General features: G+C 35.9%; 3 protein-coding genes across 3 annotated transcripts in view; 1 reads left to right on the plus strand and 2 right to left on the minus strand.

Moving 5' to 3' along the window:
- The window catches only part of klhl21 (kelch-like family member 21), a 13128-nt gene extending 6168 nt beyond the window's left edge, over nucleotides 1-6960 (minus strand). Inside the window, exons 1-2 of the mRNA XM_016283806.1 lie at nucleotides 6782-6960; nucleotides 2667-3743 (exon numbers count right to left, since the gene is read on the minus strand). Coding sequence (XP_016139292.1) covers nucleotides 2667-3693 — 1027 coding nt within the window. The 5' untranslated portion in view covers nucleotides 3694-3743; nucleotides 6782-6960. The remainder of the gene's footprint in view (nucleotides 1-2666; nucleotides 3744-6781) is intronic.
- A 5105-nt stretch (nucleotides 6961-12065) lies between these two features.
- Nucleotides 12066-19286, plus strand: olfml3a (olfactomedin-like 3a). Its single transcript, XM_016283808.1, has 3 exons — nucleotides 12066-12312; nucleotides 14311-14593; nucleotides 16445-19286. The coding sequence occupies exons 1-3, from the start codon at nucleotides 12202-12204 to the stop codon at nucleotides 17233-17235; spliced, it is 1185 nt and encodes a 394-aa protein (XP_016139294.1). The 5' UTR covers nucleotides 12066-12201; the 3' UTR covers nucleotides 17236-19286.
- A 1054-nt stretch (nucleotides 19287-20340) lies between these two features.
- The window catches only part of syt6a (synaptotagmin VIa), a 48811-nt gene continuing 42316 nt past the window's right edge, over nucleotides 20341-26835 (minus strand). Inside the window, exons 4-7 of the mRNA XM_016283809.1 lie at nucleotides 26386-26506; nucleotides 24902-25073; nucleotides 23723-23873; nucleotides 20341-21652 (exon numbers count right to left, since the gene is read on the minus strand). Coding sequence (XP_016139295.1) covers nucleotides 21581-21652; nucleotides 23723-23873; nucleotides 24902-25073; nucleotides 26386-26506 — 516 coding nt within the window. The 3' untranslated portion in view covers nucleotides 20341-21580. The remainder of the gene's footprint in view (nucleotides 21653-23722; nucleotides 23874-24901; nucleotides 25074-26385; nucleotides 26507-26835) is intronic.

The raw sequence follows: 26835 nt of genomic DNA on the forward strand, positions 1-26835 counted from the left end.
AAAAAAAAAAACATAAAACAGGAAATGATATAAACTCCTACAGACCCTCATGATGGAATAGTTTTTTTGGGGGGTTTTTTAGTTGGTGGTTAATTCTATGAATTGGTCTTATTGGCATCTGCTTGTGACCCAGTGATGGTTACATTTAGAGGTGCTTACTTTTTTCTTAAAATAAAAAAGTTTGTAAAATAGTCACATTTTCTTGTGAGATTGGAATGAAATATCAGATAATTTGACCTTTATATGACAAGGTCAGTTCAGGTTGTAAAATGTCATGAGGTGCCACTCCCCAAAAACTTTAAATTAATAATTCATGATATTTGTAAAAATTTGTAATATGTCATTGACCTGTGTACAGAATATGTAAAGGTGCGGTCACAAAATTTCACAGGCAAAAAAGGTCCATTGTCAAGTGATGCAGTGACTTGCAAAATCTGTGTGAAAAATTTTTTTGCCCTCAAGAGAAATTCCAGATTGCGTGGATTACTCATAAAATTACTAAATTTTGACCTTTGAAAATTTACTGAACAACGGTAAATGTGATCACACCTTAAAAAAAACGAAACAAGGTAAAATGTACGTACTTGTGTCATGGGATTAATCTTTTCCCATTCCTTTTTCTGTGGGTTGTAGACATCTACTTCTGCTGAATCATCCCTGAAACACAACCCTTGTCATGAGAAACATGGAAAAACTCACTTCCTTCATTGTTTCTTTTTTTCCTGCATATCATTAGCTACTGGATATTTTAAAATTTTGGGGAAAAAGTGAGTACCTCACCTTACAAAGTAGATCAACCCATTTAGAGTCATTGATTTGGGGGCAAAGGACCATGGAGGCAGTTCTCCACTGTTGACTAGTGACCAACGGTTGCTTTCAGCATTGTAGCACTGAATTGCCATTGTGTCCTTTCCGGTTAATGAGCCAATGGCATAGAGCCGTCCCCTGCACGCCGTAGTAGAACAGTTATCCATGGGATGTGGCATGGGCGGAAGGGTCTCCCAGCAGTCTAGAGTATGATCATAGCGCTCTGTGCTGTCAGAGGCTATCACATAGAGTTGACCCTTCAGGACGCAGGAGCTGTGGTACTCTCTGGCTTTCAGCATGGGGGAGACCTCCGTCCACTCGTTCACACTGGAGTTGTATCGCCAAACACAATCATAGAGACGTGATCCATCTGAGCCACCTGTTGTAAATGAAGCAGGTTTGAAAGCTTAAACACAATACAAAACAGCCAAAACCAGAATAGATGTTCTTTCCTATCATTTATCAACCCTATTTTTCAAACTTGCACACTATGTGCCACTCTTTAGGGTGGCTGCTATAAATAGGGATAAGTTGGGATTATTAAGGATAGTTGAAAAAAATAGCAGGACAAAATGTAGTTCGATTCTGTGAACGGTTCTTGTGTAGCCTGATTACAGAATGAATTGCTTGTATGAATCAGTTTTTTTAGTGAATCAAACATACAGCTTAAAACTAAAGGTGTGGACATAAAATTTCAGCAAAAAATATTAATTTTTATTGTCAGTAGGGTGGACGAACTGTGAACTTCACAGAGAAGTCTCATTCAAACCAAGCAGCTATCTTGAACCCGTTTCGAAATCTGCGTAGAGAAATCTTGTGCCCTCATGCAAAATTCCAGATCGTGTGTATTCCTATTGAAATCACTGTAGTTCCCCTGTGAAAATTACAATGGTAAATGTGACCGCACCTTAACTGACAATGTAGTTATTGTACAAAATGTATGTTCATTTTACATGTTGAAAAAACATTATGTGTTCATTTAGTAATATATAAAAATATACAATTAAAATATATTAGTATTTTTTGTTTCTTGAGCAATGTTATTTAATAAACAGTTAAGGCTAGCCTGTGTAAATGCACCTTTTGGAAGAATCTTTTCAGATTTATTATTGAAATTAACATTTGTAGTGGAATTGTATTTATTTTTACCAAATATTTATTACTTAAAAGTACTAAAATTATCGTTAATAGAATCATTAAGGAACCAGAATCGTTGAGTGCAATCGGAACCGGAACTGTTGAATTCCATAGTCAGTGCTCAGTCACCTTTTTAAACACCACTTACATAACAGCAAAGGACACTTAGAATAGAAGTAGCATTTAACCGCATGAGATGGTTTCTCGATTGAAACAGTGTCCGTTCCTGAAGGTAACATTCATGTCACCTGAAATCATGTTGCCCACTGTTGATCTGGTAGAACATTATGTCCCATCACCACACTTTTACATAGCCGAATATACAGGGCTTTATTTATACATTGGCTGCCATGTTGTAAACAGTTTGGAAAGAAGGACACTCTGAGCCTGCCTGGGGATTTGTGCTTTCTTCTATTACATTAGCATAACCAAACAAGTTGAAGTTGATCATCGAGTAAGGCTGATGATACACGGGGCAACTTTTTGAGCAATATTGCCGAGCAACTTTGGTCAATGTTGCCATCAACGGGCTACCAGGTGAGACACAGGGCCCACGACCGATCTAAAGTATCCAGATAGAAATTTGTTACCTATCCTCAGTGAGAAAGTGCCCTAGCAACATTACTCAAAAAAAGCTGCCTGGCAAAATTGCTTAAAAAGTTACCCCATGTATCATCAGCCTATAAGTTTGTCCCAACAGGAAACATCATCATTGTACTAACCTGTCACATAAATGTCATTGCCCAGGGCGGCTATGCTGTAGCCACCTCCAAGGTGGTCTGGGAATTCTGCTAAGTATCTCCACTGTCCGGTCTGTGGGTTGTAACAATCCACTGTAACAAGCTCATCACAGTCTTGATCACATCCTCCCACCACCACCAGAATTTCAGCCAGGCCGGTGGATGGACGTGGGCGCATTCGATGGCTGGGTCGATCATGGCGGTCATATTCGTAAGACTGAAAGCTGCGTGCCTCACTGACTAACTGTAAACAGGCTGGCGACAAGTAGACCAGTGGACTGCTCTCCACATGGGCCAGAAGGTAGAAACGGCGAACAAACGGCAGCCGTACTTGCTGCAACAACTCAGGCCAGTAATGCAACCGGTGTTGCAAGTCAGCTTTAACCCAGCGCACGGCAATCTGGTACGCCGTTTCTTCCTTATCCACACACAGTCCGTCATCAGATACAAACTCCAGCAGCCGCTTCCATGACAACCGTTCAAAGTCCATGCTCTTCGCCAGCTCCACAATGTTCTTCAGCACGAAACGGCGAGCACTAGCTGCTAGCTCACGACAGGCATAAGCCTCTGCGAAGTCCTGGATTTCCAAGCAGTTGGAAACATCAAGTCTCTGCTCCAGGAATGCGCAGCATGCTTCTTTGACGGATGGGAACTGGAAGAGGTCTGCTGTCTTGAGCAGGAGGTCCACGTTGTCGTGTGTGACAGTCACGTGACCTGTGTAGCAAAAGTCCACCAGGAGGCCCAACAGTTCAGCCGATACTTCGTGTAGCACCACACGGTCCATGACGCTCTCTCGCAGCGTACCGGCAAACATGGCACGGAAGTAGGTGCTAGCAGCTGCTAGCACAGTTCGATGACAGTGGAACTCTTTGCCTTCAGCACACAACGTGACATCAAAGAATTTGCGCTCGGCGCGGAGCTCGTGGATGCCGCGGAGCAAGTTGACAGCATGGGCTGCGTCAAAGAAGGGCAGCATAGAGGGCTGCGTTTGTAAAACTGGTTTCTCCATTGCTTACTGTATTTCTCTTGGCGTACGTCTGGTCAGAACTCTGGATTCATCTTTAAACAGAGAACAGGAGTTTTATTAGTAGTTTGTAGTAGTAAAACAAGTTCTAAAAACAGAAAACCCCAAATTGAAGTTTCAACCTAACTGTGTATCTTCTCAAAGCGTTTAAATTTGTGAAAGGGATACGGTAGGTTCTAGAATTAAATATCATGTGTTTATGATGATGAATGTGTGCAACCGTGTGCTCATCGTGTCTGGTCTATAAATACACCAGCAGTGTCCATTTTCACAGGCTGGGTGAGGGGGGTCTCCACATACCCTTTAGCTTATCTTACTGGATATTACATACACTTCTCCACTCCACCTCATACAGCAACAAATCTAAAGAAAGTTCAGTATTCATAATTTGATCAATCTTATGTCATTCCATTAGTATTATTTATTTTTTCAATTAAACACAAAAGAGGGTATGATCAAGCTGCTCTTTTCCATATAAAGAACATGAATTGTGAAAAGGACACAAAGGAACAATAAAAGCATCATATAAGTAGTACATACAAGTTGTGTGCAATATTCTAAGTTTTCTAAAGCAGTCTGAGAGCTTTGAGTGAGAAACAAAGGTGTCGATCACTCGCACTGTTAAATTGTTCTCTTTGTTGTAGCTCTCAAATCTCATTTGCCTACACTAGAACCGATAACTACATTAGCATCCATATCAGCGTATGATAATGTTCTGTTTATTATAAGCATACCATGCAGTTGTTGTCGTCTGTCACTTTAAATGCTTAACCTCAATAATGTCAAGTATATTCTGATTGGCTGTCAATGTTTTTATTGTTCATCACTTGGAAAAAATATAGGAACAATATCATTGGAATCACTTTCAGAACCGTGTTGTTATTGTTATAACTGTGGTGTGGACTTTCTCTATTGTTGTCATGGAATTAGAATGATTATTAAAACATAATAGTTATAGTTAGCATTATAGTTATGGTCCTTAATGTGAATGGCTCATATTTTGGTCTGTTTATCACAAAAAGCTATTGTATGACTTCAGAAGATACAGAATATAACAGTTACATTATTTTTTAACTTGGCAGTATAAATTACCATTCACTTACATTGTGTGGAAAAGAGCAGCTCAAACATTCTGCTTAATATCTACTGTTGTGCTTCACAGAAGAAGAAAGTCATATGAATGTTATGACGGTGAAGAAATAATTGACGAAATGTGTATTTTGGGTAAACTATCCTTTTAAAATTAGATGAACAAATTCTAAATTATACAATATTCTGCTAACAAGTTATTTCATAAAATGAAAGAGCATTTAGCAGTCTGCGTAAATATGCCCTACACTGTTTCTCCTCTATATTCTGTTTATATTCTCAACAAGAGTCACAAGTAAGTAAGGGTTTTTTTAATGGCAGTGTGAATTTAAAATAAAATAGCATTTCCATCTGCAGGGTCAGGTTGGCAAACACACATGCTTCTTTGAAGGCATAACACAGCCATAGCTTATACTGAAGAGCCATGTGACATTATGCAGCTCAGTGAAGTTTTATGAAGGTTGGCTCATCAAAAAGGATGAGAGAGGGAAAGAGAGAGACAGGGGCCCCAATGGGTCAACAAACTGCAGAAAAATAGACCTGCTCTGAACAGCAAAGCTCTACAGTTTTCAGTGAGAGACCTACATTATGCATGCATAGCAGGGTTGAGGAATAACGCATTCATTTGTGCATGTACTGGGTTCCCAAGAGGCTGGGTATTTTTGATGCCAATATTCTCCATAATGCATGTGCAGTGTCTCAGTTCTGTGTCTGTTAGAGAAATTAATTTCCTGAATATATATATATATATATATATATGTGTGTGTGTGTGTGTGTGTGTGTGTGTGTAAATGCAGCTGTATTCAACAAGGATAATAATAACATTGATAATTTCTCTTATACCGGTTGCGTATTAGGCAACTTGCATACCAAGGTGCTTACTAGTAGTCTGTTTACCAGTCGGTCCGAGAATAGCATGGCTGACAGTGACCAACACTAGATTTCTCCTGACTTACTGTCCTACCATGTCAATATAGTGTCATAATCTATGAGACATGAATCATGACTATAAACAGGAAACCCAACTCTGTGATGTAGTATGAGCTGCCATATCAACACAAGGGCTTTCTAAAACATCAGATTACACAAAATCTGTAATACAAAATATTTTTAATAAGCATAATAAAGTCATTATTTAATATTTATATATATTGTTAGACTGACTTTCAAATGTGTCTGGTACTGACCCTTACAACCAGTGAATCATATATACACAAGCATCTTCTCTGTACAACTTTAGAATAGCAAACCCCTTTATGAACACCTCAGGGCCCCTCTTCCATCTGAACAGCGAATGTACACCCTGTGTGTATATATATATATAGCATTTCTTCAAATTACATGTATATGTGTGTGTGTATGTATATATATATATACACACACACACACATATATACAAGAAAAAAAATAAACATCCTCTCACTTTCAACTGAAACTGACAAAATAAAAAATAAAAGGTAGGTAGGTACTTAGGTATGTAGTTATTCCAACCCCCAGCACTGCGTATAAAGCATACAGTCTCTATATATGGTATCAAATTAATTGTTTAACGTTCCAAATTTATTGATTACAAAAATGTTAACAATGTCTAGACTTGGAATGTTGGGATTAAAGCTAGTTTTAACCTTTCATCGGACCTTTTTGCTATAGCCTATAGCCAGGAGACCTTCAAAATCCTATCCAATCTATTTTAAGATTTGACCCGATGATGGTTAATGTCATGCATTGCTTATCTTCACCGACTGCCAACTACACACCAACAAGGCTTCACGTAACAACGGAAACGTTTCTAATATATCTTTTTTTATCCATTAAAACAATCACAAAGACTTGAGCGTCATGATCACTACAGAAACACACGTGAAATCGGTTTCCGACACAATAACCGTCTGCTGTTTGTCAGCTTCGGTAGAGAAAAACAACACGAGAAGCGTCACATTTTCACCTTCATGCACAGGGCTGTTCCTGACGCTTTTCTACTTACCGAATACAGCTGTTAACGATTTCGGTTGCTATCCGCCTCGGATAGTTTGACAGATTGGTATAATTTTTCCTATATCTCTATTCAGCGGTTAACTCTGCTAATGTGTCTGCTTTCTCTCCGCTCATGTCAGCGCCGTGACTCCGCAGCATCAGAGATCCTCATTGGACACTTGTGCAGCAGTTACATGGTGACGCGATCTCAAGTTTGACTGTCCAAACTGTTGAACTGACGACGCACACGGACGCTCATCTATTACTTTATAATTACACTGAGATTCTGTATTCCCTTTCTGCATGAAACCGGTATGTTTGGACTCTCTAAGTCTCTTTAAAAAGATCATAAAGAATCAGGTTTTGCAATAAAGTACTAAACACCGAAGGCCGGTATGTCACATGGGGTTATCAGGTTTTTAATAAAAGTCCAGGAGGTTGCATTAATGCTTGATTTCTCTGGCAGTGGATCATGTTCAGTTTCAAAATCGTAAATCTATTTATCCAGTTATGGCACATTATTTTATTTGTAGCTTATGAATTCCTATTTTTAATTCAGCAAAGAATTAATTAATTAGAGTTGTTTATCAGTTGCATGTTGTGGAAGATACGATTTTTAACTACTATTTTTCTTATGTCAGTATGCTGCAGCCTTCCGCTTCTGTGCGACAACATGCCTCTCTATTAATTCAATAAACTGTAAATTTTATTTATTTATTTTTCTAGGAAATAATGGTGGAAATATTCCGTAGACTGGATTTCATAACACCACTCTGAAAATATTAACTGGAATATAAATAGTGAGATCTAGCCTTGGCCTTCCATAGCTAAATACACACACAAAACTATGTTTCAAATCTTTAATCAGATTGAACATTTTTGCATTTTAAAGGGGTCATATGATGCGATTTCAAGTTTTCCTTTCTCTTTGGAGTGTTACAAGCTGTTTGTGAATAGATCAGATCCCTAAAGTTGCAAAGACTAAAATCTCAAACCTAAAGAGATATTCTTTATATAGTTAAGACTCGTCCACGCCCTCCTAAAACGCCTCGTTTAAACACGCCCCCACATGTCTACGTCATGATGTGGGAAGATTTGCATAACACCGCCCAAATGTTTACGCCAAGAAAGAAGGCGTAACTTTATTGTTGCTGCCACCGCCGCTGCCATGTTGTGAAGACGCTGTGTGTTTCGTTGCGAAAGCGAAAATACTTTGTTTGGTCTTCCAAAAGAGGACACAACTAGAAATCAGTGGTTAAGTTGTATTTACAACACTGTTCCAGAACAGTTCAACCCAAATATTCAGATGTGTCCAGCGCATTTTATGGAGGACTGTTTCCTGATCCTGGTAGAGTAGACTACAATGCCGGCTGTTCTGACTCACAGACTGTAAGTGCATTTTCATATTTAAAGGATTTGCCACTGACGATTCAAACGCAAGTTTTGAGCAGTGTAGAGTAGCGCTTGTTGTTTGTCATTTCTCCGATCACAAAAGCAGACATGGTTTTATGTTTACGCGGCGCGATGCAACGCAACGCATAAAAAGACAGTATAAGTCATTATAATCCGTAATTATGTCCCCACCGGATGCAACAAATGCCTCGTTTATAATAGGTTTTAATGTTTTTGTCTCGTCGCTCCATCACAGCATGGTAAGGGGCGTAACATTTCCGTCACACGCTTGAGGTATTCGGCCAATCACAACGCACTGGATAGCTGGCCAATCACAGCACACCTCGCTTTTCAGACCGATGAGCTTTGTAAAAATTGGGGCATAGAGGAGAAACAATAATGTACAGTATGTGGAAAATAATGTGTTTTTTTAACCTTAAACCGCATAAATACATTTCATTACACCAAATACACAAAATAATGTTCTTTTTAGCAACATCATATGACCCCTTTAATGTTTGCTCTTAATTTTTTTGGCTTCAGAGCAAAGGGATTATTTTGCGCTCTGCTAGATTTTGATTTAAGATGCGAGGTCTGTAAAATAATCTTTCTGCCAAGACTAAGTCTTTGCATGCATAATCAGAGATAATTATTTGAGTGAATGAATGGTTACATGGAAAAACAGAAATTTTGTCTTTTTGAAAAGAACATTTCAGATAAGATTTTATACATCATGATTAAAAAAGCTGTCAGATTTTTGAATCATGTTCGATTCTAAATCTGGATTTAGTGTGTGTGCTTACAGGTTTTAAACAAAAAATAAGAAAGTATACTTTCAGTCTACATTTTATGTACTTTTCAGAAATGTGCTTTATGTACTTCTCAGAAATATACCTAAAATGACATATTTGACTATATTTGAGCTATACTTGTGCTCTGGGAATCCATCTTTTCATTGTTATCCTGTAGGGGGGCGCTATTACACATCTACTGTACAACATTTCCAAAACACAAGCGAAGAAGAAACCGAAACAACAGATGCTTCCACATGTAATGTAACACGATCAGGCATAAAACAGCATCAAAACTGTGTGATGTTATGGAATAAAATGTCGACCCATGAAGAGGTAATGACTGTCAAGCTTTGGGGTGTTGTTTGACGTCATCTATGTTTTGATTATCATTATCATTCATTTTTTTTATGTTTAAAATGTTGTTTATTTATTTCTTTATTTTTATTTATGAAACTTACCCACATTCATGTGTTTATAAAAAAGAATGCATGGAGTTAGAATAAAATGTTTTTGTTTACAAGCAGATACCCCATTCTTTCTTTTGATATTTTGTATGTTCAGATATTCATATAACAAAACATATACAAATTAATACCTAAATAGGGACATAGTAGCATACTTAAAGTATTATGTAAAGTTCACTTGAAGAAAACTTACGAGTATGCTTGCCATATAAACTACTAAACTAGTAGTTTACTGAGACTATACTTCAAGGTGTACTAAAAATGCTACAAGTATTTAATTAGTAAACTATCAGAATGCCTATTAGTTCACTTTTAGTATAGTTGCAGTACAAACTAAAAAGATGTAAACTAGTTGTGTACTCAAGTTTACTACTGTTATACTTAAAGTATACTTAAAACTTTTATATACTAGAAAGTGGGCCAATTTAGTCCCAATGAGTATTGAAATAGTACACTTACAAGTATACTACTAGTACACTGATATTTGTATACTTACTACATAAAGTATACTTTCAAATATACTTGAACTTTACTTAAGAATACTTAATAAAATAAACTTGAAGTATACTTCTTTTTGGTAAGGGTACTTGTTTCTCTGTAGGCCTAGATCCTCTTTATTCAGGTTCTTGCACTTTATGTTAGATTTCTTCAGTGACATAATATAGAATGTAATGACAAGTTTATTCTGATATTTTGTTCCTGGATATTTGGTATTGAGCTCAGGCTGCGTGAATTCTTGATAGAGCTCATCTGTCTGTCAAAACAAAAGGTCAGTTTCTTCAGTCACTCAACCTGGAGAACTTCAAGGTGTACTAAAAATGCTACAAGTATTTAATTAGTAAACTATCAGAATGCCTATTAGTTCACTTTTAGTATAGTTGCAGTACAAACTAAAAAGATGTAAACTAGTTGTGTACTCAAGTTTACTACTGTTATACTTAAAGTATATATATATACTTAAAACTTTTATATACTAGAAAGTGGGCCAATTTAGTCCCAATGAGTATTGAAATAGTACACTTACAAGTATACTACTAGTACACTGATATTTGTATACTTACTACATAAAGTATACTTTCAAATATACTTGAACTTTACTTAAGAATACTTAATAAAATAAACTTGAAGTATACTTCTTTTTGGTAAGGGTACTTGTTTCTCTGTAGGCCTAGATCCTCTTTATTCAGGTTCTTGCACTTTATGTTAGATTTCTTCAGTGACATAATATAGAATGTAATGACAAGTTTATTCTGATATTTTGTTCCTGGATATTTGGTATTGAGCTCAGGCTGCGTGAATTCTTGATAGAGCTCATCTGTCTGTCAAAACAAAAGGTCAGTTTCTTCAGTCACTCAACCTGGAGAGCAAATCGACAGGCACAGAGACAAAAGGTTAAACCTCTGAGAATGTAAAAAAGTAACATTCAGTACAAAGCATTACAAAAATTCAGTGTTGACCCAGTCAAACCACACATTCTTTCTTAACAACAGTCTTCAGTTCGCAGAGCTTTTCCTTTGAGAATTGAGGAAAATTTATTTTGTTGGTCCCAAAAAGAGATTTAATCATAATAATCAAAAACTGCAATACGTGACTGATTTTCTCTTTGCATAATTCAGTTTGGCATTCAAGGAATCTTCAATTGCATTTCACTTTAAATGGACTGTGTGCCCTTTCAGTGGTATTTGCATAACTAGGATGATGTCTATTAAATTTAGATATAGGGTTGTTGCTTAAATCAGAAAACATTTGTTTTATCATATTTAACTAATTTAACCACTGTTGTACCAATTTGTTGAATAAAGTTGCCAGTATGATATTGTCATGAATTCGGTCTATGGACTTCCGTTTATTCACCACCAGAGGTCACCCTTTCCATTACATTGACTCTCGCACAACACAAACTGTTGCATAGCACCCCGGACTACATATCCCATCATTCATTGCACGGTTTGCACACTGCACTGATTGCACTCATTGCACACAGCTGTTTCTTATCACCTCACTCACTATATAACACCCACTCAAACTGCCATTCTCTGCTGAGTATTGTTTAGCCCGTATCCCATTCCGAGTCTCTGTGTTTTCCTGGATTTTTCCCTCTCGTCTTGCCCCTGTGATTCTGTCTGCCGATCGGTGACCTACGCTAGCCCTGGGACTATTCTTGTGTTTTGCCTGCCATACCTGTTTGCCGTTGTTTGACCCTGCCTGTTTACCACGTCTCTTTAATAAAGCCTGCAGATGGATCCACACGTCTCGTCAGCCCCGTCACAGATATAACTTGTGCATATGTAACCAACAATCTTTAGACTCTCAACTTTTAACATCCATGAAACATTTCTATTGCACAAAATGTTCTTCGTAGTGGAAAAAATAACCCAAAATGGTTCTTTTATTGCATTGCTGTGAAACCTTAATTTTTAAGAGTGTACTTTAAATATAAAACGGCAGAAATGGGAAATAATACATTATATAATTAGTACTGTTTTTACTGTTTTTCACTGACTTTATCTTTCAAGCACACTCTCTTTGAGGACAGAGAGAGGCCAGAGATACATGGCTCCTCCCTCAGTTTAAGTAAAAACATTCCAGTCAAGTGAGAGAGCCAGCGAATTTGAAACCCTGGAAGTCTGTGTTTTCAGGTCCTTCTCCTTGTGAGCACTCACACACTCACTGGAGGACAAGGACAGCCCATAAGCAGCTGCAGCACATCAGCCTCACAGAGTTTGGAGTGTTCTTTTGTTTTGTGGAGTACCTGAAAGTGGCCCTTATCCAAAACCACCATGAAAGCCACCATATTCTTCATTGTCTTGACCGCTGTGGCTCGTTCAAGAGGCCAGTACCACTATCAGGGTCTGATGAACTACTTGGAAAACAGGATGCTCGCTATGGAGGTAAGAGGCTTGTCTGGCTGCATTTCAATATGGTTTGTGCTAGTTTTCAGCCATTTTAAAGAGACATCCACTTTTCCAGACATACATCAAAACTGAGATAAAACTGTTATTATGACAATTTAGAGAGTTCACTACATTTATTCCACTCAAAAACTCTTGAAAATGTAAAATCTGTAACAGTGATAGTGCAGAGTGAGAGTACAGACACCCTGAAGTATCTCACGTCCCTCAGACATATCGTCCCAAGACCAAATCTCTCAGACCAAAGATCCATGAAGAAGTGGAGATTAAAAAGTGTTTATCCAAGCCAGTGCTGTCGATTTACCATAGTCTTTTTTTTGTATACTCTCTGGAGTAAAGTTGTACCCCCAGAGCAGAGAAACATCAACTGACAGAATAGTTTAGCTCAGCAGTTTTGTTCTCAGTGAAGCTGAGCTGAAAAATTCCAACACTGATTCAATAACCAAAATAATTACTCGCGATTAAGTAGACACTTCATTAGAATACTGAATTTATTCAGTCAATTTACATATATCATATGCAGACAGGTCTGTCTTGATTACCTGAATCAGCAGGAGTCCATTCTATATTAAACAGTGTTTTTCATAAAATGAAATGAATGTAAGGTTGAGTACTACAGGATTAAAAGCTCCTCTTAAGGAAAAAGTGTCTTTTTGTTGTTGTTTTTGTAGTTTTTTTCTGGCCCAAAAGTATATGATGACTGACTTTTTTTTATGAATATTTATGAAGCAACAAAATTTATGCAAAACAAAGTTTGTTTTGATTCAAAATCATGTCATATTAAATTCAGCTAGAGCAGCTAGCCTGGAGCAAAAGAGCCCTGGGTGGCCACAGTGATATGCTTTACATATTTAATGGCAATAGGCACCATATTCACATACTTTTATTATAGTAATATATTTTTGTGAAGTGTATGAGCATATATTTTATATTATATACAAAAGGGGTTTGTACCTCAAATCTTTTAACCTATTTGACAGCTGCTGAAAACAACTTATTGATTTAAGCACTTTGAAGAAAAATGAATCATAAACTACTGTTTAAAAGTTTGGGGTCAGTAAGGTTTTCTTTTTCTTTTTTTAAATATACTTTTATTCAGCAAGGATGCATTAAATTAATCAAAGTAAAGACATTTATAATGTTACAAAATAAATACAACATTTTAAATAAATACTGTTCTTTTGAACTTTATTTGTTAAAAATCCTCAAAAAAGTATCATGGTTTCCACAAAACCATTAAGTAGTGCAAAACAATTTCAACATTGATAGTAAGAAATTATTCTTGAGTATCAAATCAACACATTAGAAATTATTTCTGATGTATGATGTGACAATGAAGACTGGAGTGACATCTGCTGAAAATTCAGCTTTGCCATCATAAGAACTTTAAAATATAGTAAAATAGAAAACAGTTTTAAATTGTAATAATATTTCACTATATATTTGTATTTTAAAACCATGATATTTGGTCAAAGATGCATTGTACCCTATTATTAAAGTTTATTTTATCATTAAAATATAATATAGAATTAAGTCACTATGAATTCTTTTTATTTTTTTTATAAATGATATGTGGAACTGGAGGTCTCAATTTTTTGACTCCAAATCAGCAGAAAAAAGTTAATTTCTAAATTGTAGAGGCAATGTTTTTTTTTTCAAATTTGTTCAAAATGATGTATTGTACTTTAATGAGTTCCCTCAAGTCCTTTCAAAAATACTCTCAAGACATTACTCAGATATTCCATCTCCTGGCTCCAGATAACGATTGCAGTAAACCTTTCAAATAACAAATGAGCTTTTTACTCTGTTTCCTTGACTGGGTAAAAGGGCCTAACACATCCTGTCCAGAATTACTCAACACTTCTGCACCATTATTACCAGCAGCTCTTTAATAATCCACAGAAAAATCGTCATTGAAATAAGTTTATCATTGGAAAGAATTTGCGTGACTCATTAGTGTGTTTGTCATTCTTCCAGGAACGCATTGCCTTGTGGCATGAACAGAACAACCGCTACAACTCTGACCTAAAGGAATTCAGACAGCAGGCTGCAGACCTGTTGGAGAAGTTGGGCAAAGAGCACGATAAACTGCGTTCAGACATGGAGGGCGCAGGAACACGGGTAGACCGCGTGGAGCGTGAGATGGACTACATTGAAACCAAGAATCCCCCTAAGCCTTGTGTGAAAGCAGCAGACAAAATGGTGGAACAGGACGTGGTTGTCAAAGAGAGGAAAAAGGAAGAGTTCTTTGAGTTGTCTGGTGAGTTGGGGGAATTGAGTTTTGACAGCTGAAGCTCAACTTTTGATCATGTACTTTCAGCTTTAGCCTTGACATAGTCTTGGTTGAGGGAGACTAGGTAAATTTAGCATAATATTACACATTAGACCAGTTTGGGAGAAAGGTTTGGAGTTTTCTCTGGAAAACTGAAACAATGGAAAATCAAACTGGGAGAAGTAATAGCTGCAATGCAAGAGCATGTGCTTTGATTTAAGACATTTCTTTGTTTTTGAGGACTAGCATCCCAGTTACACTCACCCATATTGGGATTATGCTGCAGGCAGTGTGACCGTCTTTGCTTTGATGGTAGAAACCCTGGTTTTTGCTAATGCTTGGCTTATAGGGATTTATTGATTTAGAGGAAACATGTGGTGTGTTCTGTTAATTAGGAATTAATTAGTTAATTAGTTAATTTGGATTTTGTGGTTTAGATGTTACGCAACTGTTGAGTTGTGGCCTATATTGTTATCCAGTATGTTGGAATCAAAGCAGATGAATGTACAGTAGATGTGTTTCATTTGGCTCTTCATCTGTCGCCGCTGAAGTACCATGTTGCTAACACTATGGAGAGTCCAGTAAATGCCTGAAGACACTGTATTTATCCAACGTTGTTGTTTAAGAAAAAACTAAGCACTACATTTTTTTCCCAAGGTTGAATCCACTTTAAAACTGAAAGCTGAATCCAAAATTCCAATCCATTTAATTCATTTATTTCTTTGGCAGCAAAAGATACCATACAATACCGTTCAAAAGTTATAGTCAGCAAGATTTTTTTATATTTTTGAAAAAAAAAAAAAAAACTTTTTCTCACCAAGGCTGCCTGTATTTGACCATAAAATACAGTAAAACAGTAATATTGTGAAATATTATTACAATTTATAATATTAATGATAAATTCTTAAAAATTAGAATAATAATTTAATATATAGTTATTTATCCCTGTCATGGCAAAGCTACATTTTCAGCAGCAGCATTACTCCAGTGTTACACGATCCTTCAGAAATCATTAATATGCTGATTTGGTGCTCAATAAACATTTTAATATCATCTATGTTGAAAACAGTTGCTCAATATTTGGTGGATACTTTTTAAACTTTTTTAAGTATAAAAAGAGCATTTATTTGAATTTTTGCTGAACAAAAGTATTATATTCATTTAAATAAATAAATAAATAAATAGATAGTATTACTGACTCCAAACTTTTTAACAGTAGTGTATATCATATAAAAAACTTTTTGTACCAAAGATAAGCACTGGCAAGGGAATCAAAAAAAAAAGAGGGAAGGAATAATAAAAAAGGAAAATATATTAACATATCCTTGATTGGATTATTGCTATAAGCTTTATTATATTTTTTAACAGCATGTCTCAATTTAATTGATTGATTAAATTAAATAGAATTTTAGCTGCAAAATGTGACAAATCATGACAGAAGAATCTATTGGAGCCCAAACCGTTTCAATAAATTGTGTGTCTTTGAAATTATGTGTCTTAGAAATAGTTCCCAACGGCCTGTGTATTAATGAAGAGTATTAACAATTATCCTTGATAAGCTGCACACAATCCTCCCTAGCCTACATATTTATAACAGCAGACATTACATTTAAGGGTGGATCTTTCACTGCTGGAGGCTTACAATGTCATTTTTCTAGGTTTATTTCGTTAATAAAGTAAAAAAAAGGGTTTAAACTAACAAACTTGGCTTCATTTTTCATAAAACTGTCTTCCAGTGTTTGTGCGAAATAAGCAGTCTGTATAAATTGCTTTCAAAGTTGCCATATTAATCATAGGATGCTTCCCGTTGACATTAATCATGCTTGTTTTCATCATCAGTGTGCGTGAACATTGTATCCAGTCTAAAAGCAATGAAGATCCTTAAGAGATTGGGAAGCCCAAAAGGTGTCTGGACCAAAGATGCCAGGTCAGCAAAAGTCTACGTCTTCAACGGCACGTCCGACAACACACTGTACGAGTTCAACTCCGTGCGAGAGCTCTCAGCATCATCAGGTGTATCTAAAGGCAAGCAAATCACTGTGGCCACCGCTTGGAACGGGACCGGTCATGCAGTCTACGATGGCTTTCTCTATTACGTCAGTGAAAGTTCAGAGCTCCAAGTTATCAAGTATGACCTCAAGAACGGTTCGGTTGCAGACAACGCAGTTCTTCCCATGAACGATCGCAGCCCGGTTTACCAGCTCAATCCAGAGACGCTGGTGGACCTGGTGGCGGATGAGGATGGGCTATGGGCGCTGTATCCGGCTGGAGACACTATTAATCTTGCTAAGATGGATATAGATTCACTGGATATAGAGCAGATGTGGGACACAGCATGTCCAAGAAACAACGCTGAAGCTGCTTTTATTGTCTGCGGCACGGTCTATGTGGTTTACAACACCAAGCCACCAAGTCGTTCGCGTGTGCAGTGTGTGTTTGATGTGAATGACATGGTAAGCAGCGGAGAGGCCCCTTTGATTTATTTCCCCAGGCACTACGGGGCCCATTCCAGCCTCAAATACAGTCCTGAGGAGCGGCAGCTCTATGCCTGGGATGATGGGTACCAGATTCTGTATAAACTAGCGCTGAAGAAGAAATTATGGGCGATTATGCCACCACCTGAGGAATAGTGGCTCTTTTTTAGCTGTTTAAAGATCTGTATGTTCCTAGGTACAAATGACAAGTTTGTGATTTTCCTAAAGGGATAGTTGCTGAAAATGAAAATCCTGCCATTATTTACTCACCTTCATGTTGTCAAGTCTGTATGGATTAATTTCTTCTAAGGTTTTTTTGTGCTTCAAAAAGGACACAATTAATGTTTTTCTTCTGATTCAGAACTTTTAAATGAATTGGTTGATCCAGTTCACAAAACCGGTCTGAATGATTTGTTCATGATTGAACCTGGTCTCAAGTTCAAATCACTGATTCAATGATTCAGTTGCAGCAGTTGACTGCTCACTGAAGGGAAAGATTGTCTGTTTATTTTAAACAACTTTAATTTGGCTCTTTTTCTCACACAAGCTATAATATGACTTTTAATAAAACATGAATCTGAAGGAAACAAATGAATAAAATATATGAATAAAATATGAAAACGTATGTTAGTTTTACCTGTAATTTTATGCTTTAATTTGAATCCTGCTCTTTTTCTGCAGTACAGAATTGATTTTAAATAACTTAAATGTAGGCCTGTTTCTCACATAAAACTATTCAGAAGACAAAAGACTTGTAATATAATCTCTTTTATAGTACTATACAATACAACCACTTTTATTATGGTTTTGTTTCCTTGCTCCCGTCCATTGTTATTAAACGATCAACAGCATTCGGCAAAATAATTAAATAAATGAAATAAAGTCATACAGGTTTTGGAACAACTTGAGGGTGAGTAAATGATGATAAAATTAAATTGTTTTGGGTGAACTAATCATTTACCTTTAAGAATACACAGATATATTGCTTTTGTTGCACATATTAAAATATGAGACAATAATTAGTCTCAATAACTGACTGATCAATGCTAACACACTTTTTGTGATTGGATATTCACAAGACTGAAAAGAAGCAACTCTATCCTTGAAATGGCTGAACCAACATTTTATTTTGGCATTTTTGAAATACAAGAACCTTTTCAAACATTACAAGTTATATTGCAAGTACAAATGATCAATACAAAATTAGAAAGTTTTTCAGATTCACAAGGGGGCAAAAACAGGTTGTTAAAACACCAGCACACAAGAGTAAGTGAGGTAAAGAACCAGATCTAAACCTTATTAACTTTACATTCACCTACAGAAACACTTTATGTTATCTGAGTATTACAACATTGTGATATTGTAAAAACAGGACCAAAAAGTTGTACTTTGTCACAACCATTTCTTCAACAAGTTGACTTGGAATTTTTAAAGATTCTGTTAAAATATTAAACCTATTTTACTATATAGAAATATTTAAAGCAGATAAAAACAGATACCCGATGAGATGATGGAGGACATTATGTAAAACTAGCCCCAAGAGCCATGTATATTTTAAGATATTTCAGCAACACCAAATGGAGGTCAGTGTAAAGTCATTGCTCTGGTATCTTGAGCTGTGCCCACCATCTGTGACAACGAACTTCCTGCATAGTAGGTTGTCTCTATGTGCAAGGGTCATCTCCTGTGCATTTGTACATGCACTGAATTTTCTCTCTTTTTTTATTTGAAACATATGTCCAGGATTTTGAAGGGAAGGACTTTGGCATTCGTTTCCAGGATCTGCAGTACGTTTTATTATTTATTGTTTATTTTTTAATGACAGGAGAAATATTAACTACAGTAATCATAATTTAGCAGGGGTTCTCTGTTAAATTGAAATTCCAAGTTAAACTGTGTTTATGAATGAATAACCATGTAATACAAAAAGATAGAAACCACAGGATAAACAAAATATTGCGGGCATTGAAAGTCTTTTGAATTCCAAGAAAGTCTAAGAATTTTGTTAAATCATTTATGACATTAAAATTCAAAGAGTAATATTATTATTTTGATTGCTCTGTTTAGCTTTGTTGGATATTACAACAATTATTCTTGGGTAAAATGGCATTATTTTTTTAATTGAAAGAAACTGATCAGTTGACAGTTATACATTAAATTGCATTGTTATACAGATAATTAATTCCCTATTTAATTCATATTATTTCAAATATCCCTGTTTTCTACAAATAATTATTTGGTAACACTTTATAATAACTTTCATTACTAAATCATTGACAAACATTAAATAATGCTTAATGGATCATTATATATTCAAAGAGTTAGAAACGTGAGATAATGTGCTTGTTAATGTTTGCTAATAAACTTATTAAACATTAGATAATGTTCAAACAAATCATTATTTCCTGTAAGTTAAAATACTTACAAATGTCATTAAACTTTCAATTCCATATGATCAAACACTTATTGAAAATCTACAAATGATTTTAAGAGATGTTATAAAATGACTAAAAGCTTGTGTTAATGCACAGCACTTTTGCTGCTATTGAGGTGTGATATGGGTAAGGTTGGGGACAGGTTTAGTGGTATGGTTAGGTTTAAGGGTTGGTTAAAGGGTCAACAGTGTACCGGGGTCAATTTGATTATTATAATTATTATAATTGTTTATTTATGATTCAAGGAATATCCTGTTTAATGATATACTGAAGAGTACTAATGTGAGTGTTGAGGCACTAAAAACATTACATTACACCAAAATTACAATCTGTTATGTCTTTAGCAAGCATTTAGCTAAACTTAACCAGCCACCCTTTACACATACTTTGTTACAGTAGCTAAAAGTCCAATGCCCATAAAGATACTAAATGATTAGTAATCGTTTATAAACATTTACAAATGATGATTAGTTTCAACTTTAGATTGGTTACTGCAAAAACATGAACAAATGATTAATAAATGGTTAGTAAAGATGTGTGAATAGAGGTCTACGCAACAAACAAGGACCAACAAATGAAGATCATATGAACTGAAAGTTTACTGACATTTGTATGCATTTCAATTTATATTAAATAATCATATGTTAATCATTAGGTAATGTTTAGTAAGTTCATTAATAAACATTAACAAGAACATCATCTCATATTTCTAGCTACGTGAATACATATTAACTAATGATATGTTAAGCATTATATAATGTTTGTTAATGATTTATAAATGAAAGTTATTATAAAGTGTTGCCATTATTTTAAGTCAAATCAAACAAGCAAATAAAAATATTAATCTGAAGATGAATGTTAGTTAATCACCTATAATTTTATGCTGTAATGTTATCCCTGCTCTTTTATACAGTACAGAATATGAATAAATTTTATAAATTTGAACCTACGTTGTTTACTCAAGACAATTTCCCAAACAATATATCAAAATACATAAAACTTTGACAGTCCAATTTAACTCACAATGAAATTTCATGCCAAAAGATGAATGAGATGTCAAACAGCAGTAGATTGAAACAGCAGGAGGATTCAAAGAGGAATTGAATTGCTATTAAAAGCAGTGCTACTGAGATACAGAACCGCGTCTGTACTTCTTTAAATGCTATTATATAAACTGAATAAAACCCACATAAATCAAATCAGATCTCTGTGAATATTTCAGCACTTGTACCTTAAATGTCCACTTTTGTACTCACCGATGAATATTAATGTAACCACATAAATTTATTCAGCTACATGTGACGTATTTTTGTGTGTGAACAGGAGCTTTACATGTAAACCGTCTTTGTTTTGGCAAGAAATTAATGGATAGGAAAAATTTGTTGTGCTCTGATAAATTTAGACTCTTTTTACACATAACATTTATATAACATCTATTAACTGATCAATATTTCAATATTCTTCATAAAACGTGTACCTTCACACAGGTTTCACACAAGGATTTGACAGAGAAAATGATTTGTTCTTAGTATACAGCACATGACAACTCCATTCCCTTCTCTTTTCTCACTCAAACAAAACATTGTCCTTTCCCTCAAAATTGTCTCCTTTCTGACCTCATTCTTAGTACTTCCAATAGTTGATCCTACTTTCAAAGTCTTAAGAGCTGACAAGAGCCATCTACAAAGAGCCTTGCAGTGTTGTGCAGAAACTTCTGTTTGCTTGTAGACCGCTTGCAGAACACCGCATCGGAATTCAGATGCTTCAGGAAAATTCATATTGGAAAGAAACATCTCCGCTGACGATACCAAGCTATTCTAGGAACACATCGTTGGCTTTGTAGAATATTCTAGGTACAGAGGTTTGTACAGCACTCCCAAGAACTGACTGAGGATTGTACGGACTGGAACATGAGGAACATCAGGGCAAAGACAGCAGGATCTTAGATCAGTGTTTGGGAACCATCTAAAACAACCCATAGGAGAAAATGGAAATAGCAGGGCTCTCGTTTTCATCAGAGTGACAAACGGAGGATGCCAAGCCTGTAGTTTTACATATGGCTCTGATCAAGGGCTGGCAGGAGGTTTGGGGGAGGGACAGGACCCCTGACTGTCAAAACTGGCCGTTCTAGCTTTCCACTGTAAGAGAAGACATATGAAAAACCCATCAATGAGAGCATTATAGAGCAGTTTATTGTTATAGTAGAAGAGCTGCACCCTATAGAGAGCAAAAATTGCTCAGAAGAGTGGATTTCAAACTGTGGTTGCATGAAATTGATGCATCTAAAGGTATATTACAAGTTGAACATACTCATTATTTTTTAGCTAAATATTTTCTATAATAAGTAAATAAATTAATCTATAAAAATATTTTTTCAATTATACAGAGCAATGCAAGCAAATCCAATAACATCTAATAATTTTCTACTTAAGCAAACTGCACACAAGGGTACAAATCAACCAACTTAAAGGGGTCATATGATGCTATTTTAAAGATCCTTATTTTGTGTATTTGGTGTAACAGAATATGTTGACATGCTTTAATGTTCAAAAAACACATTATTTTTCAAATACTATACATTATTGTAGGTACTCTATGCCTCGCCTCTCTCAAACACGTAGTTTTCAACAAAGCCCCCTCCTTTGACAAGCGCAGTCTGCTCTGATTGGCCAGCTGACCCAGTGCACAGCACTGAAACACACCGTCTCCCTGACATGGCTGCATCAACATGACTGCTGTTCCTGAAACCACGCCTTATTTCTTTGCGTGCACACTTGGGCGGCATTATGCTAATATTTCCACATAGTGACCTAGATATGTGGGGGCGTGTTAGAACGAGGCGTTTTAGGTAGGCGTGGCTGACTCTTAACTTTTATAAAAAATATCTCTTTGGATTTGAGACTTTAGTCTTTGCAACTTTACTTCTTTATGCACCAAGAGCTTGTAACACTCCAAAGAGAAAGGAAAACCTGAAATCGCATCATATGACCCCTTTAACTAATCTCCAACCTGATTTTTCCCATGTTATATGCGATTATTAGCATTTTACAATGTAATACAGTTGCAAAAAGAGAATTAGCCTTTGTTGAATATAGTTTTTTTTACTAGCAGGAAATTGGTACACTATTCAGGGTTGCCAGGTCTATGTAACAAAACTAGCCCAATGGCCAATTAAAAATAGACCAAACTAGCCCAATGACCCTATATCAAAACTCAAAATATGTCACTCCCATACCTGAAATACATATTTTACAGTCACTGTTATGCATTATATGCAATTGCAAATTGAAAATCTTTATATAGTAATAATCATAAACACAGTCGGTTTTCATGAAGGAGCTCTAAGGTCCCTACCAGTGCCAGTCTCAGACAAAACTTATTATCTAGCACTAGTATTATCACTGGTGGAATATGAGTAAAACATTTCAATACAAGCATATGTCAGTCAAATACAATTTATGTGATATGTCAAACCTCTAACCTATGACAACAGTTTAAGTGTACCCCAATTCCACTGGAAAACTGCAGACTTGGCAACCCCTGACACTAATTTATTCAGTATAAAAACTGACAATGTGAGCACTGTTAGAAATAAATTAATTACTCAAAACAGTGTAGATAACAAAAACCTGTACTGAAAACACAACTATAACCCATTTTAATTACCAAAAACAATGATTTACAGTCTGTATAAACCTTTGTTTATAGGCATACTTAATTAAATATTCAGGTTAAAGAGCATGTGGCCACATCACGCCCAATCACAATTCATAGATGCCCAGACAGGACCTCAACTGAATCAGTTTTTTTTTTCAAATTAATTTTAATTAATTGATGTAAGTTTGTTCAAAACAAAGACATTATTAAAACTGCATATTAATCATTTTTAACAGAACAAAAATATAATTAAAATAAACAAAGAGACCAAAATGTGTAACCTAATGATTAACTTCTGACCACAGGCCAGAAAGGGGACAGAATTTCAGTGTGTTAATAAAATCAGCACTGACATATTCTACTCATGTATTATTCATAAAGCACAGTACAAGTGTGAGCATGTGGCTAGAGGGATCTGAATGTTTACAAAGAAAGACCGGTGACTAGTCAGAAATGAATTCTGGAAATGCAATTTGCATATGAAAATTCAGAGGGTTATTATATCTACCCCTCACATTTGTATGTACATGTGCTGGAGTGAGGTTACTTACCTCTTTTTCTGATTTCTTAGGTTCCAGCAGGGGGTGCCAGTGTGCAATTGGTTTACGGGGGTATGCGAGCATCTCATTCCAGTGGTCTCTACCTAAACCTTCAGCACCACTGCCCAAACGGCATACACCAATTATCTCATTGTGCCCCACCCTGAAAGAATGAATAATTTGTTACGGAATTATATATACATTGGTATATCCCTTTAATGTAAAGGAAAAGTTAACCTAAAAATAAAAAATTGTTTACTTTTCCTCAGGTCATCCAAGATTTAGATGAGTTTGTTTTGGAGAAATTTAGCATTACATAAGCATTAGATCACTTGCTCACCAGCGGATCCTTTGCAGTGAATGGGTGCCGTCAGAATGAGAGATCGAACAGCTTATAAGAGCATCACAATAATCCAGTAATGCAAGTAATCTACAAACGTGTTTGTAATAAATCCATCAAGATATTTATCCATAATATTGCTTTCTACAGTGCCAATGTTGTCAGTTCTAAACAAATACATTGGTGCATTTTGATGTGAGATGACAATGCTCACAGGAGGAAGCATTATTATGGATTATGAAACAACGGTTTAATAATGGATTTGTTTCTTTAAAACAGTTTTTCACTTCACATGATATTAATAGATGGTGTGGATTGGACTGGACTGGATGGCTTGATGGATTTCTTGTAAATTATTGTGATGTTTTTAATCAGCTGTTTGGACTCTCATTCTGATGGCACCCATTCACTGCAGAGGGTCCATTGGTGATGTAATGTGATGTAAAGCTAAAATTCTCCAAATCTTCTCCAAGAAACACACTCATCTACATCTTGGATGGCCTGAGGGCAGGGGCGGAGCCAGCGGTGGCTGTGGCCACCACTGACCTAAGCTTGGCCACCCCTTTGGCCACCCCACTCAAAACTGCTGTTTTTGTCCCTTTTTTTTCTTGACAAGAAATGCATTTATTAAGACGCGGCACCGCCATATCGCTTTATGACCACATCAAATGGGACAACTTTCAGATGCGTACTTCAACTTCGCCTCAGCGCCAGGCCCAAGTCAAACGAGCGCGGAAAGGAACATGTGCCAAATGAGCTTCAGTAGAACAGATAATAATAATTTTTTTTTGGTTAAACTGTCCCTTTAAATTTCAATATAAAAATGAGAAATAGCTGTTTGTGTTACGTACAGGTCATAGTCCATGACCGAGATGTGCAAGCTGACTTGGTCCATGCTCTCTGGAGGGATGTCAAAGATAATGGCCTCATTATAAGTGGGATTCAGGGTGTTTTTCTTTGTTGTGGTCTTCTTCTTTTTCAGACGTCTTCCGTCACAAATGAGGGATACTTTCACATAAGGATCTGCTCAGAAAAAACATTGTTATCACTTCAGCTCATATAGCTGTTATCAATTTCACATTTGCAGTTTGAGCTTTTATTTTTTATCATTGTAGTATGCAATAGTTTCAGTTAATTAAACCTCTAACGATAACTTGAAGTTGACGAGACTGTCAGATGAGAAGACTGGAAATGAATGCTGGATATCTTTATTGAGCCATTTTAATATTCAGTGTGAATGGAAGGCCGGTGAGATTTGGGGCTGTAATGGAATGACTTGAGTGCTGATTCTGACATCAGAAATGCAGACTCATTTCCATCTCTCTCCATCACTGCACAATTGTTTGATCTATTATGCTTGTACATTAGTAAGCCATAAACTACTTCCAGCTTGGGCAGAACAAATCAGAAGAGAAGTATTTGTTCTAACATCAAATTTGCTTGGGGCACTTCTTAATAGATATTATCCAGTTCATGTGAATTCAATTTGACTGCAAATGAAAAATGTTTACTCTTCAGCAGATAAAAGTGAAAATGTCTGGTATGAGACACACTGTATCATTATAAGGAAAAACCATGATAGTGTGCGTAATTCATGTTATTTGTGCTTAAAATTGTTCCCTGCATCATATTCAGAGCGCTTCTTCAGACTTTCGGGTTGAATTCGCTCAGTGATGCTGCTGATTTACCTCTGGGAAATTTGGTTTATGTCAACAGACTGAATAGAAGCCAATTTGGAACGTGAAACAATGATTAGAACATGCATGAAGTGTGCATTAACAATATATGAGAAAAAAAAGAGTTTTCCAGAAACCGTAAAACCAAATTGAGCAATTATAGAGTGGTGCCACTTTTTACTTCTGTTGTCCTCTTGGCAAGAAGAAATAAGACAGAGGTAAAACTAATATACATTATTATATTTCAGGATGTGTCAAGGGGTTTGAATCTTTGAGGTATGCATGAATGATTTATATTTCATATCAAAATATAAGCATAAGAAAAATATTAACCACTAAACCTGACAAGACGAGGTTTAATATTTAGAATATTTTTAATATATATTTATTTAACAGAACTTAATATCATTTTGGGAAGAACGCTTCATTACATTTTTTTAATAATTTAATAATTCTAAATACTTTGCCTTGTTTTATACAGTTGAAGTTCACCAGCATGAATGATATATTTTAAACATGAATACATTTGCTTTGACATAAATCTGCCATGTACAATAAATAAATACATACATACACTTTTTATTATTTTATTATTTATTACTTCTAATCTCATGTCTGTATTATGAAGGTCAAAGGTTGTAAAGCTGGTGAAATGCTACCTGAGTATCCTGTAATGTCCATTGCCTTTAGGTTCCTGCACTTGATGACAGTGAGTGTTAATCTGCCTGCTGTAGGTAGATAGCAGAGTGAGAACATGATCTCCCCAAGGTCCACGCTCTCCTGTTAGATAGATACACGCACACAGACACACACAAATCAATGTAGCATGATGTATTGGCACATTTTGTTATAAAGGTCATCTCTTCGATTCTATAGCATCAGATAATAGAGATAAAAACAGACAGTAATTGTGCAATAATGTTCTAGAGGCAGACACTATTAGAGCAGACACTGTTCCACCAGCATCACTCGCGGTCAAGATCAAGTACAGAAACCCATTTCTGACACATAAAGAATCATGATTATGAGATAAAAGTGGTAGTTATGAAATAAAACGTCATAGTTATGACATAAAAATAGAATATATGAGAAAAATGACTGAAAAGACA

The sequence above is a fragment of the Sinocyclocheilus grahami genome, unplaced genomic scaffold (assembly GCF_001515645.1).
Source record: "Sinocyclocheilus grahami isolate Dianchi unplaced genomic scaffold, SAMN03320097.WGS_v1.1 scaffold177.1, whole genome shotgun sequence".
In the NCBI taxonomy this organism is placed as follows: Eukaryota; Metazoa; Chordata; class Actinopteri; order Cypriniformes; family Cyprinidae; genus Sinocyclocheilus; species Sinocyclocheilus grahami.